We start from the raw sequence: 16,341 nt of genomic DNA on the forward strand, positions 1-16,341 counted from the left end.
CATGCATGTTTGATGCATGGAAATTAGGAAGTGCAGGTGAACAAAAGGGAATTAAAAATTGCTGAGGATTCCCCTGGAGAGGATCCCTGTCTTACACCTTCGCTCTGTGTACTGTTCTGTAGTCTGCTGTCTGCACTTAGTAACGCGTCCTGAGCACCTTTCAGGTCAAGAGAGACATTTCCACATCATTTCTTCGATGACTGCCCAGTGTGGCACGGGTGATGCTCATGTCACCAACTCCTCAAGGGTGGACTTCGGGACAGTTTCTGGTACTATGACTAATGCTGCCAGGACACCCTCCAATACTTCCCGATGACCCGCTTGGCTACAGGGGACTTTCTGCACATACCCCTGATCACTTCTCTCAGCTGAGGACTGGATGGGGTACGGCTAGGCCAAAGGGCGAAACTCTGCAGGGATCTGCCCTCCCAAAGGACTGAGCCTGTCAGACGGTGCCTCTGTGCCAGGTCAGTCTGGCCGTGGGTGCTAGGTGTGGCCCGTGGAGACAGAGCAGCCCCAGAGGGAAAGAACCTAGTTCCTGGGCCTGTGGGTCTTATGACCCCCTTGGGCCAGGGCTTCACAAGGTGACTGTGTTTTCCCAGGCCCTGGATTGGGCTGTTGGGGCTGGGCATGGGATATAATATTTGAAATTGGGCCCTCCTAGGTAATCCAGAGCCCCTGAGCTGCCTCCTGGACCCAGCTTGGGGGAGACAGCTCTTGCCTGGGAGGATCTGGGGACGGAAGAGGGAGCCCAAGCTTCCACCCCAGGCCACCAAGGGCGGTCCAGCCTGGCCCTGCCCCCCTACCCCAGGCCTCCGCCCCTGCCCTTCCTACGCTATGGGCTGGCGCCCAGTTAGCTCTGGAGCCCAAACCTGTCAGGCCGGTTTCAGAGCTGTGGAGTGGAGACGCAGGGAGGCTGGTGAAGGATGCACGGCCTGCCCCGCGCTTGCCCGCTCCCTCCTGAGCCCGAGCTTGTCCTGCTGCCCACCCGTCAGACACCATGAGGCACACAACTGGCCTCCTGGCACCCCTGCTGGGCCTGGGCCTGGGGCTGGCCCTGAGTCTGCCAGGGGCAGCAGCTGCAAACTGCAGGCCCATCGGACCAGCTGAGCACCTGGCGTTCACCCCAGTGGCCAGAACCCGGTGGCTGGCCCCTCGTGTACGTGCCCCAGGGCCCCTGGACCCTCTCTATGGCACCGTGCGCCGCTTCCTCTCTGTCGTGCAGCCCAATCCCTTCCCTTCAGGTGAGTGTGCCCCTCGCCCCAGGTGGGCCTCGGCTGGTATTGGGTCCTTAGCCAGCTCCCTGTCCCCCTTCCACCGTGAGTGTGCCCACCCTGTCAGCAGACACTTGGGGCGGGCAGGGGCCCAGCATACCCCACCACCATCTTCCTTTGCAATAGTCCTGGGGCACAAGGGGCAGCATCTGGAGAGGGCTCCAAAACCTTCCCGTGTGACCTTGGGCAGGTCCCTTTCCCTCTCTGAGCCTCAGTTGCTCTGTCTATAAAGTAGAGGAGTTTGCATTAGAACTATGTCACATTAGACATTCTGAATCCAGTGGTGCTAGGGGGCGGAGGGCCAGGAGGGGCTGAAGGACCCCTCCCAGGCCTGTCCCTTGCCGCTTGAGGGGAAGGACTGCTAGGCTAGGCCCCTCCTCTGCCTCTGCCCAGGCTACAGAGGGTCCTGTGGGGTCCAGGACGGGAGTCTGCCGGCCTCCCCTCGGCTGCTCCCTCCTGCAGCAGCACCGAGGCCTGGGCAGGGTGGCACAGGGTGCAGTGACACTGCTTTCTCCAAGGGTGTCATGTTGGTGGGAGTGGCCCCATCCCAGAGCCCACCTTGGCCTGGCAGTGGGGAGAGGGTGGACACAGGGGCAGGGTGGTGGCTGCCCCCAAAACCCCCACTTGGCTCTTCCCGGTAGAGCTGGTGAAGGCCCTGCTGAATGAGCCGGCCTCCGTGAAGGTGGATGAGGTGAGAACTGAGGAGGGGCTGGGAGGGAGTTCAGCAGGGGGTGGGGGGTGCAGAAAAACCTCCACTCAGGGCCCACCAGGGTAGGGGGGCTCGGGCATCCTTCCCCCTCCTCCGTGGGCACTGCAGTCCCCAGACCTGTGTGCAAACCATAGCTCTGCCGTTTCCTGGCAGTGGGGTTTGCTGTGAGCTCGAACCTCCTTGAACTTCAGTTTCCTCCTTTGTAAGATGGTAACTGACAGTGGGCACAGGGCCTACCACCTTTGCACTCCCCCCTTTGGGTTTCCCTCTGGACTCGGGTGGGAGCCTTGGCTGGGATGGAGGGGACAGCCCCTCATGCCCGGCTGCCCTGCCCAGGTGGTGCGGTACGAGGCAGGCTACGTGCTGTGTGCTGTGATCGCAGGCTTCTACCTCCTGGCAGTGCCCACCGCCGGGCTCTGTTTCTGTTGTTGCCGCTGCCGCCGGCGCTGCGGGGGCCGCGTGAAGACAGAGCACAAGGCGATGGCCTGTGAGCGCGGCACCCTCATGGCCTTCCTGCTGCTGACCACCCTCGTGCTGCTGTGAGGGGCTGCCCAGGGCAGGCGGGAGGGCTGGGCCGTGGCCCGAGGCTCCCGTGGGCACCCCACAAGCCCCTTCCTCCCCACTCCGTGCCTGCAGGGTTGGCGTCGTCTGTGCCTTTGTCACCAACCAGCGCATACATGAGCAGACGGGCCCCAGTGTCCAGGCTGTGCCTGAGACCCTGCTCAGCCTCCGGGGCCTGGTCTCTGATGTCCCCCAGGTGAGCACTGAGTAGCCCCCTCACGCCTGCGTGCCCCTGTGAGCACCAGGCTCGGGCAGGACAGAGCAGAGAGGGTCCTCTATGGCCATAACCTGCAAAGCAGAAAGAGGGGCCCTGCTCTCTGCAGCTGGCTGCCCCCTGCTGGGGCACCCATGGTGTCCTCAGGTTGGATGCCCAGTCCTGGGGTCAGGGAAGGGATGGGAGTCGGGGCTGTCGGGTGACAGGGAAGGGCAGCCTCATGCCCCCATGTTTGCCCAGGAGCTGCAGGGCGTGGCACGGCAGTTCTCCCTGCCCCAGGAGCGAGTCTCGGAGGAGCTGGACGGTGAGGGTCACAGCTGGCTGGCAGGGCCCCTGCTCAGGCCAGCTGGGGATGGGAGTGGGGGAGGCTGTCACTGCCTCATCCCGCTCTCCCCCTGGGGCCACCCTGGCAGGGCTGGGAATTGAGCGCAGCTGGAAAGCAGGCACAGTAGCCTCTGCACAGAGGGTGGAGAAGCCAGTGCCCGCTCTGCGGGGCCCAGTGCCTGGGCCTGGGGAGGCAGGATGGAGGGGTGGGAGACCCTCCATCCTTGGGGGCCATCGCTGCAGATTGCCCTGTGCTCTGCAGGTTTCGGCATGATTATCGGGAGCACGATCCACACCCAGCTCAAGAGCACCGTGTACCCGTTGCTGGCCTCAGTGCACAGCCTGGGCCAGGGTGAGCTGGACCAGCAGGCTGTGTGGGCGTGGGGTCAGCAGGCGTCCTGGGGCAAGCCCACCCTCACCCAGCCTTGGATTTCTTGTGCTGCCTCAGCTCCACCCATGATTTCCCCTTCATATTATCCCAGGATCCGCTGTCCTGGCTTAATGTGCCTTAATAGCTTAATGTGCCTTAATAGCTTAATGTGCCTGGGGCGATTTCCATTGTAACCACAGAGGTCAAGGACTGCAGGTCCTCCTGGCTGGGGGGAAGGGGATGGTCTGCCTCCCGCAAAGCCTCTGAGGATGCGTGGGTGGTGCTCAGGCCACTTGTGGGTCTGTCAGCCCTGCAGGTCTCCGTGGACCACCTCCGAGCCCTCAACGACACCACTGCAGAGCTGCGGGCGGTGCAGCAGGACCTGGAGCCGGCCGTCCGTGAGCGCAGGGAACGCCTCCTCGCCCTGCTGCAGGAGCCCGAGTGCCAGGGGGACTGCGCAGGGGCCCTGAGCCGTGTCCGCGCCCTAGAGCTGGGTGCTGACTTCAGCCAGGTGCTGGCCCAGGGCAGAGGCCCCTTAGAGCTAAGCAGGGCAGCTCGGCCCCTGCCCTCGGATCCCTGGGCATCTGATGGCCCAAGGGCTTCCAGAGGCAGATTCCTGATCCCCTCCGCGGGCTGCCTCTCCCTTTCTCCATGCACCCAGGGCTAGTGATGGTCATCCTGGCCGTGGGTCACCAGCTCTCCTTGGGCCATGCACTGCACCGGGAGCTGCGCCTGTATTAGCTCCTTGAGTTCTTGCTGCCCCCACCCCAGGGTGATCGGGCCGTGGTGGTCCCAATTTTATACTTGAGGACATGAAGGGTTCAAAGGCTTCTGGCCCCCTGTCTCCTCCAGGGGTCTGCCTCAGGCCTCTCCATGAACTTTGTCATAATCCTCCACTCCCATTTCAGGTGCCCTCTGTGGACGATGTCCTGCATCGGCTGAAGGGTGTCCCAGAGGCCAACTTCTCCAGCATGGTCCAGGAGGTGAGTGCCCACCTGACTCCTCCCCCACCTGGGGACTCACAGATGAGGGCCTCAGCCTCCCCTTTCAGGGCAGGAACCCAGTTGAAGCTTAGACTTGGGGCCTCACATCGCATATGGCACCTGGGGTGGAGGCATGTGCATGGTCTGGTCTCAGAAGGAAGAACTAGGACCCTCAGAGTGGTGGGGGCTGGGGCGGCAAGGGAGTGAGCGCTGGGAGGGCAGGCAGGCTCTCCCAGGTGGAGATGGCCGTGGGGGAGGGTGCAGTGTGAGTCAGTGCCTGGGACCTGGGACCTGGAACTGGGGAAATGGTGAGTCAGCCGTGCTGGGTGGCTGGAGCAGAAGGTTCTGGGAGGAAGGAAGCAGGGGCTGGGGCTGGAAGGGTAGGTTGGAGCTGGCTTTTTGGGAGATAGACTCTGCAGTTGTGTGCCGGGTGGCTGAGGATTGACTGCAGTAGTGTAGGAAGAGGGGTGGGGTCAGGAAGGAGGGGTCCGCAAGGAGAATGTTTGGCTGGGCCAGGGGAGGGGGAAGGAAGACAGCGACCAAGAGAGCAAAGAGAAGCCCGTTTCCTGAGCTGGGAACTCTAAGGAGGGATGCCCTCCCTCTGGGCCTGGTGACTTCGGAGTCCCACAAGAGGAGACACTGGGCAGAGTGTGGAAGGCACAGCCCTACTTGGTTCCCACAGGAGAACAGCACCTTCAATGCCCTCCCAGTCCTGGCAGCCATGCAGATGGCCAACATGGTCACAGGTGAGACCCAGCCAGGGGCCAGGCCAGCTGCCTAGGTGCCACCCCTACCGAGGGTGCTTGTTGGGAGAGGAGTTGAGTGGGGGGCAGGGAAAGCCATCATTCTTGGCTGGGCCCCAGCAGACAGTAGGCCCTCTGTGTGTCCCAGATGTTCTTCCTGCCTGGGCCCTGCCATCTTGTCCCTGGGCCCCTGTGTGCCCTCCCCATCCCACAAGTCCCTGCTGCTTTGAGCAGAGCTGAAGAAGGCAGTGGCCCAGCAGCCCAAAGGTTTGAGGACATTGGCTGAAGGGTTCCCGGGCTCGGAGGCAGCTTCCCGCTGGAGCCAGGCACTGGAGGAGTTGGAGCAGAGCAGCCGCCCCTACCTGCAGGAGGTGCAGAGATATGAGACATACAGGTGCCCGAGATCCCGTGGCTGGGGGTGAGATGGGCAGCCCAGCCTCTCCTCTGCCCTGAGCACATCCCTCACCTCCATCACTTCCCGGCTGTACTGAGCCTCTGCCTCCTTTAAGCCAAGACCCCTGACTCCTCAGGCCTCCATGTCCCGGCCTGGCTGTTTGCCCTGGGGACCTGAGCCTGGGGACCCCATAAGGAGCAGTGTCCACTCCTGCACACCTCAGGAAGTGTCCACTCCTGCACTTCTAAAACCTCAGCCTTGGAGTTAGCGCCCCCCCAGCCACTAGGTCCATCCGGTGCCAGCTGCCTCCCTCCTCAGTGACACCCGTACCCTCTCTGCGGCAGGTGGATCGTGGGCTGCGTGCTGTGCTCCGTGGTCCTGCTTGTGGTGGTCTGTAACCTGCTGGGCCTCAACCTGGGCATCTGGGGGCTGTCTGCCAGGAAGGACCCCAGCCACTCGGAAGCCAAGGGCGAGGCTGGAGCACGCTTCCTCATGGCGTATGCAAGGGCTGGGGAGAGGGGAAGGGTCTCGTCCCACTGGCTGGCCAGATTCCTGCCACACCCCGGCTCCTGGTGTGGGTATAGGAGCCGAGGCCTAGGCATCCGGAGACTGAGCTTTAATGCTGCCTCTAGCGCTGACGTACTGGGTGACCCTCAGTGTCCTCATCTGTACAAAGGGGTTGGACTGGAGCAGGAATGGAAAATAGGAAGCACTTCCCCCTCCCCCACCAGTGGCAACTGTAGCACTCAGTGGGCACTCTTTCCCACTGTGTCCAGACGCAGCCTCGGGATCCTTCTTAACCCGGCTCCCAGGCAGCCACCACCAATAGGAGGCAGCACCAGAGGTAGAATCTGTTTTGCCATCCTAGGCTAGATGGTCTTTAAGACCAGGGCTGCCACATACAGTTGTGCACGCTGTTCACTACACAAGGGTACCTGGCCAAAGTGAGTAGGTGAGTAGGGGCTGAAATCCACCCCATGTTTCATTCTCCAAGCTTCGCAGCCTGGCGCGGGGCTGTGGCCACCTCACAAAGAAGCCCTGCAAGTCAGTGGCACCATGGACTTCAGTGGTCTAAGGAGCTTTGCCACTCAGACCCACGGGGGTGCTACCCCTGCTGATGGGTCATGCCTGCCCATGCCAGGTGACCCTTCTGAGGGCTGGATTCTGGAGCAGGTCACCTCCATGGCCCTAGGCCCAGAAGTGAGCAGTCCTGGCTCTTCAAACAAAACAGCTGTCCTCTCCTCTAGGCTGCCAGGGCTCACCACGGTACCAGCGACAGGGTGGGGTGGGGCAGGGATGAAGGGACAGTCAGGACTTCTGCGATCACCCTCCTGCCTCTGAGCTCCTCTTTCCTAAAGGCTCCTCCTGGGGCCACCTGGCTGACCACGCAGGCCTGGGATGCGGGTGGGGCAGAGTCGTGGTCCAGGACAGCCGGTCTCCACCCTCCCTCAGCCTGTCTCTCTCTCCCCCAGAGGTGTGGGCTTCAGCTTCCTCTTCACTGCCCCACTCATCCTGCTCATCTTCGCCACCTTCTTAGTGGGTGGCAACATGCAGACGCTGGTGTGCCGGAGCTGGCAGAGCGGAGAGCTCTATGAGGTGGGCCTGTCCCCGCTCCAGGGAGGCGTGGGCAGAGCAAGAGGGCTGGGAGGATGTGTGAGCCAGAGGGGGCTGGGGGGAAAGCGGGACAGAAAACCACCAGTGGATAGTGGGGAGAGAGAGAGAATCCATGAGTCCCTGGGATGCTGCCCAGGCCCCAGGGCAGGGACCCTGAGGGATTACACCCAGACCGAGCCCCTCTCCTCTCCTGACACTGAGTCTGGGAACGGCGAACCTTGGTGCCAGGTATGCTTCCAGCAGGTGAGCAGAGTTGCTGGCCCAGGTTCTCTGCTGGCCACCCTTCCTGGAGACCCACAGGGAGAGTCCCTGTAAGGAGTTAGGGCCCAGGGGTAATTGGAGTTAAAGGTCAGGTTTGGGCTGGAGTCATGGGGGTGTTTCCCACCCCTGGTCTCTCCTGTGCCAGTATGGCACGGGGCTGGGACCTGGGGTCCTTGTACCTGCCCCACTCTGAGCCCCATTTCTCTCTGCCCCATCCCCAGTTTGCAGATACCCCAGGGAACTTGCCCCCATCCATGAACCTGTCCCACCTTCTTGGCCTGAAGAAAAACATCAGCATCCACCTGGCCTATCAGTGAGTGGGTAGTCTGGGCTGGGGCTGGGGAGTGAGCAGGGGCCGAGGGAGGGCAGAGGTGGTGTCGCTGCCATTAGGGTGATGCTGGCCCCCACCTGCCATCCCTCATCGCCCATCCTCGATGCCCATTGTGCCTCCGCAGGCAGTGCAAGGAAGGGGCTGCGCTCTGGAGAGTCCTGCAGCTCAATGACTCCTACGACCTGGAGAAGCACCTGGATATCAGCCAGGTAAGAGAATCTTCCAGAAGTCAGTGAGGAGCCCTCCTGCACACTCCTCTCCTCTTTGAACCTGAGAAGTCTGCATGAGCAATTGAGGTGCCTCAGGGCAGAGGCCCAGCTACCAGCCCAAGGGAAGGTGTGGGCATGGGTGCATGAGTACCTGGAGGCTACGGCCAGCCCTGAGCACAGCTGAGGTGGTGGCGGGACAGGATGGTGGCAGTGAGCAAGTAGACTTGGGAGTGCGTGTGCTCTGAGGACAGGCATTGGTTGGGATGCCCCAGTTGGGAGGGGCAGGCTGGGGAGGGGGCTGCAATGGAAGGTCGTGATGAGGCTGGGTGACCCTGCTGGAGGGGTCACCACAGGCCTTTTGCCCAACTCACACAGCAGTAGGTGGCAGGAGTCCACCCCAAGCCCCACTCCTGAGCCTCTTCTTGTAACCGCTGGGCTCTCCTGGAACTAGGTGTATATAACAGGAGTCACTTGCTGATGCTGGCAAGAGACAGTTCTAGAACATAAGAAAGGAAGGGCTACTTCACAACAGGGACATACTTTGAAAATGTGGTTCTCCTAGAGGTGTACAGAAGCTGTAAAACATTCCCTCCTTTCCTCTCCCCACGCAGAGGTGAGGTGGGAGGAGAGGTGCCTTGAGGGAGCCATTGCTAAGCACATCCTGGGGAAACCCATCACCCACACTCCCTGACACACACAGAGCATGCCCGCTCCTGATTCTGCACTGTCTCCCAAGCCCCTCCAACTCCTCTGGGATCCACCACCCAGTCTCAGCCCACAGGGTAGCACAGCCAAGTGGGCCAGTCCCAATCCTAGCCTTAAACTGCAAACCCTGGGGCAGCTGGCTTAATGCCTCAGCTCACCTCTCCTTCAGTGTCTTCAACCAGACGGGAAGTCCAGGGAGCCGGCGATATCTCAGTGCTAGGCCAGAGACACCACCCCTGGATGAAGCTGGCCAGGGAGGGCTGCAGCAGGGGCCCAGGCAGAACAGCTCCATGTCCCACTGGCTAGAAGTCCCAGCTCACAGGTGGAGGGGTCTCTGCCCTGGTCCTGGGAGGGATTCAGATGGACTGGGCAGTCCTCAGGGCCATCTGGCAACATACCAAATGTGACCTCAAGGATCTTCATCCTCATTCCTAGGAATTCCCTGGAATGTGTTGTTAAAAAAAAAGGAACCAAAAAAATAATAAGAAAGAATCTTCATTCTCAAGGGAGACAGTAATGAGCGGATTATGCAGAGATAAACAAGACCAGGTGTGCTTCCCAGGGCTCCACGAGGGCCCTGCCCCCTTCACACATCTCCCATACCTGTCTGTCACTGAAGCCTGAAACGCTGCACTAAGACCCCGAGAGGGTTAGGCCTTTCTCCCCCTGGGGAGGGCAGCCTGCAGGAAGGGGAGAGGTGAGCAGAGCGGGGCTCTGGTCCCTACTTGCCGTATAACCTCAGGCAAGTGGACACTCCTCTGTGACCTCAGTTTCTCAGCTGTGAAACGCTGGGGCTTAATTTTGTGGCTCCAAATCTCTTCCAGCAATGGTAGGAAAATGCCAATGGTCTTTCTTTGCCTCCATTCATTCATTCATTCACACAACCAAATGTATACCTCCCCCACCATGTGAGCCTCTGCTCCAAGCTGGGGGCTTGGGGCAGAGTAGGCAGGCAAGGCCTGCTCTCATGGAGCTGATGGCATGAGCAAGGACCCAAACAGATAAGGCAATGCCAGAGCAGCAGGTGCTATGAAGGCTTTGACGCAGGTGACGCAATAAAGAGGGCCCGGGAAAGCTGTTCTGTGTCAGGTGGCCAGGGAAGGTCTGTGTAGCAGCCCAGAAGCCAGATAGGTGCTGGAGGAAGGGTGGGTCTTGGCGGTTTGGGGTAGGGGGAGACAGGCCTCCTGGGAGCCTGTCTGGGGCTGGGGTTGTGTCCAGGGTAGGGACCTGGATATCCAGGAGGAGGTGACCCCTCCCTAGGAGAGTGTCTCTGGGGTCTCAGCTCAGCACTGGGTGTGACCCCCACCCCCCACCCTCCCAGTACACCAACAAGCAGCGGCAGGAGCTGCAGAGCCTCAAAATGGACATGCAGGACCTGGACCTGCTGAGCCCAGCCGCCCACCAGGACCTGGAGGCCCTGCAGAGCAGTGGGCTGGAGCACGTCCACTACCCCGACTTCCTCACTCAGGTCAGCAGCGGGCACCTCGGGTGCGCCAGACAGATGGTGACAGAACAGAGGGCCCACAGAGGGGCTGGGCAGGCGTCTCGCCTTGTCCCAGCTCTTGACCTTCCCTCAACTCCTCCACATGTGTCCTGGGGCCCCTTCCTGTGGGGAGTGTTCCCAGGCCGTGTGCCCATCCTAGTGCCACCAACCCAGGCCATACGGGAATGAATGCCCTTTCCCTTGCCCCATGGGCGTGTGTCGCTGTTCATGGTCCTGAACCCACTGCTGTGAACGCTGGTGGGAAGTCGCCTCTTGATTGAGTTAGAGCAGAGGGCATCTCATTTGTTGTTGTCAACTCTGTCATTGGGAAAATGTCTGAAATACTTCACAGTTCCAGGTCAAACCCACTGTGACTGGTGTGTCGCAATAGACTTCGTTGGTGCGGGCTACCTTTGACAAGACTGGGAATCCGGAGGCTGCGGGCAGGCAGCGGGGTTGCAGGGGGCACGGGGTCAGCTCTCTCGTCTCTCCTGTCTGCCCACAGATCCAGAAGCCGGTGCTGAAGACCGACTTGGAGCAGCTGACTCAGGAACTGGAAGGGCTGGCCAAGGCCCAAGTGAGAAGGGAGAGAAATCCCCTGGGCAGTGGGAGTCAGAGGGACGCCCGGGAGGCAGGAGAGGGTGGCAGCGCTTGGAGTGGGGAGGAGGTCGGAGCAAAGGCAGGGGCTTGAGGACCCCACCAGTGAAGCTTTAGTCTCCTAACCCCATGACTGGACCTGAGGGTTGTCCAGCATTAGTTCTGACTCGAGCTTGGCCACCAGTTGGCTGTGTGGCCTTGGGCAAGTCTCTTCTTCTGCAAAGGGGACTGTTCTCTGTGTCAATCAGATGAATAACTGGTCTGACCTCACGCAGTTGGGCAAGGGTTTCTAAGTGCATGCCGGGGGCAGAATTTGCTGGGACAAGTGCTGTGAAGACATTGCGATCAATCAGATTTCATGACAATTGCCCTCCAATTTTGTATTTATAAATATTTGGAGTTTCAGAGGTTCTTTTAGAGACATCTCAGACCTACAACCTCGCCTGGTGGGTGGAGCAAGGAACATTCTCCCGCTTCAGCAGATGCCACTGCAGCTCACACGGGCTCTGCGGCTCACTTAGGGGCACCCAGTAAGCTAGGGCAGACCTAGAACTTGGGCTTGGGCCCCTCAAACTCAGGGCAGGCCCTGGAGCTTAAGGAGCCTCTGTTTTCTGCCTCTGAGCCCAGCTTGCCACCTCCTCCCGCTGTCAGGTTGAAAGACTGGGTGAAGGGTACGCTGCCCAGCCCGTCGTGTCCTGGGCACGGGCCATTCTGATCTCTGTCTCCCCCAGGGCAATCCTGCGCTGGGGCAGCAGCTGCGGGAGGAGGCCCACAGGCTCAGAAACCTCCACCAGGAGAAGGTCGTCCCCCAGCAGAGCCTCGTGGTAAGTTGAGAAGTGCAGGGGGCCTGGGGTCTGGGAGAAGCAGGGGTTGGGGAGAGGGCAGTGAAAGAAGAGGAGGGCACTGGGAACCACTCCCCACCCCACCCCTTTCCTCCACCAACCCTGATCTCTTCTCCACAGGCGAAGCTCAACCTCAGTGTCAGGGCCCTGGAGTCCTCTGCCCCAGCTCTCCAGGTGGCTGCCCGGGGTGGAGCGGGTGGGCCCAGTGGGAGGGAGGAAGTGCCCGGGACCTCGACATCTCTGCCTAGTCCCAGTGCAGTTTGAGGGTGGGATGGGTGGGCAGAGCCTTGAGGACTACCACCTTTGGTCTACCCTCTCCCCCACTAAGGTGAGTGTCTTGTGTGTTTTATGCTGAATTAATGAATGGATGAATGAATGAGTGGCCATTCCCCAGCTCAGCAGGGCCTTGAGTTGAGGCTCTCCTTCCCTGCAGCTGGAGACGTCAGATATCCTAGGCAATGTCACTTACCTAAAAGGAGAGCTGCCTGCCTGGGCCACCCAGATCCTGAGGAATGTGAGTGGGGGCAGGGGCAGGGGGCTTCCACCCCAGGCTTCTCCTCAGCCCCATCCCCTCACTTTGGCTCCTTGGGAAGCTTGGCCTGTCCTCATGTTGCCAAGAATGGTGAGGGGCGGGGGGTTGCCAGCTCGTGGTACCCCTGCAACCCAGGCTCCCCTCTTTCCTGCAGGTGAGTGACTGCTTCCTGACCCGGGAGATGGGCTACTTCTCCCAGTACGTGGCCTGGGTGAGAGAGGAGGTGAGTGGGGCCTCAGAGCATGACCCATCACCGCCCCCATGGACCAGCTGTTCATCCCGCCCTGCCCACAGAGTCCCCTGGGGGTGCCCCAGGCCTTCAGAATTAAACCCAAACTCCCAAACCTCGTGTCCATGCCCCTGCTGGCTGGCTGGGCTCTGCCGGCCCCACCTCTGCCGTAGCCCTTCCCTGAGGCCTGAGTATGAGCGAGGCTGGTGTGGCTCTCCAGAGCGTGTCACCACACCTGGCCTCCCTGCCTCCCTGGGGCTGGCCCCTGCCCAACTTGTCCAAGGGCAGCCCGCAAAGCCCACCTCCCGCCACGGACCCGTGCTGACCACAGCCTGTGCCAGCTGTCTGGACCCCACACTGGGTCGGCAGGGGGTCTGGCTTAACCCTGAGTGTGTCTGTGAGTGCATGTGTACGTGTGTGCATGTGCACATGTATGCATATGAGCATGTGAGGACATGCACATGTGTGTGTGTGTGCATGCATGCACACATGTCACCTCCCCGGTGACAGTGTGACTTAAAGCACAGCACTGGGCACACAGCACAGCCTTAGTCCAGGATGGCAAGTAGATGCAAAGGGAAGGCACTGAGCAAGGAGCCCACATGAGTGGCCCCAACTCTCTGTGACCTGCATCCATGTGTGTGCATATGTAGCTGCCTGTCTGTGTCTACATACAAGTGTGTGGTGGGCCCAGCTGGGCCCTGGGCCTGTCTGTGTCCCTGTTAGTCTCCCTCTCTCTGAACATGGGGCGCGCCCCTGTGGGCCTGGGTGTTTCCACATGCGCCTCCTCATGTTGGACCTCAGGTCACCCAGCACATCGCCACCTGCCAGCCCCTCTCCGGAGCCCTGGACAATGGCCGTGTGATCCTGTGTGACATGATGGCTGACCCCTGGGTGAGTGTCCCCTGCTCATTAGGGCCCATGGACATTGGGACCCATGGGAGGGCCCTGCTGACACAGCGTGAGGCATGGCCCCCGCCCAGGCCTGCGCTCGGCCCTTCCCCGCAGCTGGGCGTGAGCTGGCCTCTCGCCCACTCCAGAATGCCTTCTGGTTCTGCCTGGCGTCGTGCACCTTCTTCCTGATCCCCAGCGTCATCTTTGCTGTCAAGACCGCCAAATACTTTCGTCCCATCCGGAAACGCCTCAGGTGAGGGGCTGCCAGGACTTCAGGGGGCATTGGAGGCCCGGAAAGGCATCCTCTCTGCTGCTGGGCCCTGGCCCCCTGTCACACACACCACCTCCTGTGTCCTCCCGGGCAGAGGAGGCTCATGGCCTAGCCCTGGAGACCCACACACTCGGAGGAGCTCCAAGGCTGGAAGTTCTCCCATATGTCTGCCCCATATCCTGCTTGCTGCAATACATCCACCCAGGCGCAGCTTCTTGAAACTCTTCCCATCCCCTGGAGGGCTCCTGAGGAAGGAACATCAGGGCTCCGGGTTTGTCCCCGTGTCAGGGCTGAGGGTCTGTGCTGGGGGCTCACTCTCTGCAACGCTGCAGCTCCACCAGCTCTGAGGAGACTCAGCTCTTCCACATTCCCCGGGTCACCTCCCTGAAGCTGTAGGACCCAGTGGGTGAGTTTCCCCACCCCCGTTTAATTCCTCAGTGCTGGGGGCTGAAGGGGTGAGGAAGGGAGGGGCTGGGATCTGGGGTCCCCAGAGGCTAGGAGGGCAGGAAGGTTTGGGGACTTGCGGAGTCTAGGTATTGAGTGTGGCCCATCCAGCAGAGCACTGACAGCTGAGCTCTCCTTCTCTCCCCCTCACCTGTTTCCTTCTTAATCCATAACAGGGCAAGGTGATCCCTGGGGCTTCCTGCCCCCTCCGACTCAGGCGGACCAGAGGATTTCTGCAGTGCTTGCCCCAGACCCCAGGCATCCAGACCTGGACCGTCCCCGACTCCAGCTTACCTGGCCCCTTCTTGCCTGTTCCTTTCCTGCCCCCTTTCTGCTCGTGACCCTCCTCCATTCTCAAAATCACACTTGACTTCTGTTGAGCTACAGAGCCAGCAGGTTCTTCCAGGTGTCCACCCCTTACCCTCCTTGCTGAGATATGTCATCGCCAGAAAGAGCCTGCCCTTCCCCTATTGGAACCCCCTCCCCCTATTGTGCCCCCTCCCCCACCCCATGCCTCCCTCGGCCCCTCTCTAGCTCCCTGTCCCTGTTCCTCATCTGGCCTCCCCACTGCCCTGACTGCCCTCCTGTGCCCTCCCCAGCCCTTGCTTCCTACTTCCAGGGAAGTCCTTTCCCCACTCTGTCCCCACTTTACCTTATCCCCACTACTGCCTACTAGTTCCAGGGACCCCTCCTGCCTAACCAAACTAATCAGGTGAAACCACCAAGCAGGCAGGGGCCACTATGGTCAGGTCTGGGCTGTCTGCAGGCTGCGTCTCATGGCCAGGCAAGCCCTCCGCTGCCCCAGGGCCTTGGACCCTCTGCAGGACCCAGCCTGGATTTATCGGCCTCCAGTGAGGCTTGTCTGAAGGCTAGGCTTCCCTGCCTGTACTCCAGGTTAAAAATGGTAGTGCTGGCACTTAGCTTCTCTCTGAGCACTGGCCCCAAGGAAGGGACCTGGGACCTGAGCCAGAGTGAGGGTTTCTGCTTATCTCCCCAGAAGGTAGCATCTTCCCTGGCCCACACCCAGATTTCCCAGGAGGGATCTGCTGGCCAGAGCAGGATTTTGCACTATCCCTTCTATTGTGTGCATGTGGCCTGGGGTCAACCCTAGCCCATCCCCAGGTCATCCCTGCACGCTGGACCCTGAGTTCCAGCAATGAGGAAGAGGAAGAGGAGAGAGAAGAGGAGATGGATAGATGTCAGATCCATTGAAGTATTCTCACCTACCTAAGCCTTGGTTTTGGGTCCTTAAAACCAGGTCTCCCGGGCTGGGTGCCTGTACACAGCTGGTGTTTAATGAGTGTTTATGGAGAGGAGAATTCCAAGGCCTCCTCTGATTATAGGCATCCAGGGAATATTCCAGCAGTCAGCACATGGGGAGTGGGGCCTAGACTAGCAGCACACTGTCAGGAGCAGGCAGATCTGGACTCACAGCCTGGCTCTGATGCTTGTTAGCTGGGGCATCTTGAACGTGTTACAAAGGTCTCCTAAACCATTTATAAGATAGGAGAATAGTCACAGCCTCCTCACAGGGCTGTGAAAATTAAATGTGATAATGCATGGAAAGCCATCATAAGGGGCCTGGCACAAAACAAATGCTCAGTACATGGGAGCTGCTTTTTTTTTTTTTTTTTTTACTCACCGTGACTGCTTTGGGCCAAGGCAGAGATAGGGTTTGGGAAGATGCCAGGGAAGAGGGAGACAGGTTCCTGTTCAAAGGCAAAAAGCCCTTTAAGATTGTGGTCTGTGGGTTTCAGGGAGTGTCTATGTTTAATTGCATCTTATAAACCAACAACAAATTTTCTACTAGAAATTAGGACGGTGCATACATAATGTGTTGGCAAGTACATTCTCAAACAACCATCCTTACATGTGCCACAGTTGCCTCTTTTTGACCTTTCCCAGAGGTTTTTTGCTTGTTACTCTTCTGTTAACCTGTGTGGGGGAAGTAGCACTCTGTATTTAAAAAAATGCAATTGATGAGATTAAAACAAATGAAATAGGAACAATTAAAAAATCATTTCCAGTTCTCTGTCAAAATTAACTACCTTATCTTTTATATATTTGAGCATATTAAACATAATTATTTTCAAGTTCAATTGCTCCCTTATATCGAGCCTCCATGAGTCTGTTTCTAGTGTCTCTTGTTTCTCTTGGGTTTTTTTTAGTTTTGTCTTGTCTCCTCACATACTTGGTGATTTCTGATTGAGTACTGCACATTGTATCTGAAAATCTATAGTTCAGGCCTAGGATAAAGTTATCGTCCTCCATGAGGATTATGTTTATATCTGACAAGTGACTTGGGATCTAGCATACTAAGATTACTTTAACCCACTTGCAGGGAATGAGATGATTTG

General features: G+C 59.4%; 1 protein-coding gene across 1 annotated transcript; it reads left to right on the forward strand.

Annotated features, from left to right (window-relative positions):
* Positions 1-674: 674 nt before the first annotated feature.
* Positions 675-16,083, forward strand: PROM2 (prominin 2). Its single transcript, XM_045550114.1, has 24 exons — positions 675-1,244; positions 1,916-1,965; positions 2,320-2,522; positions 2,620-2,740; positions 2,999-3,062; positions 3,345-3,434; positions 3,761-3,963; positions 4,361-4,435; positions 5,118-5,181; positions 5,413-5,572; positions 5,917-6,069; positions 7,045-7,168; positions 7,669-7,760; positions 7,903-7,987; positions 10,014-10,160; positions 10,681-10,752; positions 11,504-11,596; positions 11,735-11,788; positions 12,048-12,128; positions 12,301-12,369; positions 13,180-13,269; positions 13,416-13,522; positions 13,873-13,946; positions 14,161-16,083. Exons 1-23 carry the CDS (start codon positions 1,001-1,003, stop codon positions 13,934-13,936), a joined length of 2,505 nt encoding a protein of 834 aa, XP_045406070.1. The 5' UTR covers positions 675-1,000; the 3' UTR covers positions 13,937-13,946; positions 14,161-16,083.
* Positions 16,084-16,341: the final 258 nt, after the last annotated feature.

Source organism: Lemur catta, chromosome 4, assembly GCF_020740605.2.
Source record: "Lemur catta isolate mLemCat1 chromosome 4, mLemCat1.pri, whole genome shotgun sequence".
NCBI lineage: Eukaryota > Metazoa > Chordata > Mammalia > Primates > Lemuridae > Lemur > Lemur catta.